A 983-nucleotide genomic window follows, 5' to 3' on the forward strand; every position below is an offset into this window, starting at 1 on the left:
TGACTGGAATAAATTACATTTTAAACTTCTTTTTATTTCAGTTTGTAGTTAGTGTTTTTAGTGTATTTTTGATCAAATAAATGCAGCCTTTGTAAGATTTAGATGAATATATTCATCTGGCCATTTTGATTTGAAATGTATATTGGCCTTTCAATCTTGCCACTTTTTTCAGCTACTTTTGAAACTTTTTCAATTACAGTTTGCCATCAGGATAGATGAAGCTGAAGACTTTCAGAGTGTTGGTCAGAAATCGACCACTGCAGACAACATGAATGAACTGCTTCAGAGACACAGCACTATTAGAAGAGGTAAGAGCTTTGTTCCTTTGCAACAAACCTTTGCAACAAGCTCACCATTGGCTTTTGATGCCCTGGAACCCCTTAGCAGCACCCTAGCACCTGCCAAAAGCAGGAGACTGAGTGATGGCATAGGAGCCATGCAGATATAAACCTAATGAATGAAGAGGAATTGTTCTCAGATTGGCCTTTGGGAGCTTATATCAGGAATGTTTGGAATTCTCACCACAAAATATCTTTCAAATATGTGAATAGAGTTTTTTGTTATCTGTCATAAACACTGTAAAATAAAACACACCAGTATATTTTACGAAGCTTGTGCTCTGTCCTCAGGGATGTTAGAGAAGTCAATGCTGGTGTTGAATAAGAGTCGTGAGTTGCTGGGATTTTTGAAGGACTTCCAGTCCCAGCAGGCCCTGAAGTATGGCAGAGCTTCTCACGGGGCCTGGAGCAGCTTTGGAAAGGTGGAAGGTTTAATGGAGATTCTGCAGGACAGACGCCGGCAAGTGGACCTTTGCATGAGACAACAAAAGCATGAGCTGGAAACGATTTACCGTATTCGACAGTGGGAGAGACAGGAAAAGGAGGTAAGTCACTCTTGCAAAGAAAAGTTAATTTATTATAGAAACTGGATGTATTGTGTCTTAAAGCTGCAGTCCGTAACTTTTTTTGGTTAAAAATGATCCA

General features: G+C 39.6%; 1 protein-coding gene across 1 annotated transcript; it reads left to right on the forward strand.

The window, feature by feature from the left end:
• Nucleotides 1-199: 199 nt before the first annotated feature.
• LOC107682657 (coiled-coil domain-containing protein 141-like) lies at nucleotides 200-883 on the forward strand (the record flags this gene model as incomplete). The annotated part of the gene is made up of 2 exons (XM_016478831.1): nucleotides 200-308; nucleotides 630-883. Coding segments are annotated over 2 exons (363 nt in total), but the record flags the coding sequence as incomplete, so codon positions are not given.
• Nucleotides 884-983: the final 100 nt, after the last annotated feature.

The sequence above is a fragment of the Sinocyclocheilus anshuiensis genome, unplaced genomic scaffold (assembly GCF_001515605.1).
Source record: "Sinocyclocheilus anshuiensis isolate Anshui unplaced genomic scaffold, SAMN03320099.WGS_v1.1 C32441144, whole genome shotgun sequence".
NCBI lineage: Eukaryota > Metazoa > Chordata > Actinopteri > Cypriniformes > Cyprinidae > Sinocyclocheilus > Sinocyclocheilus anshuiensis.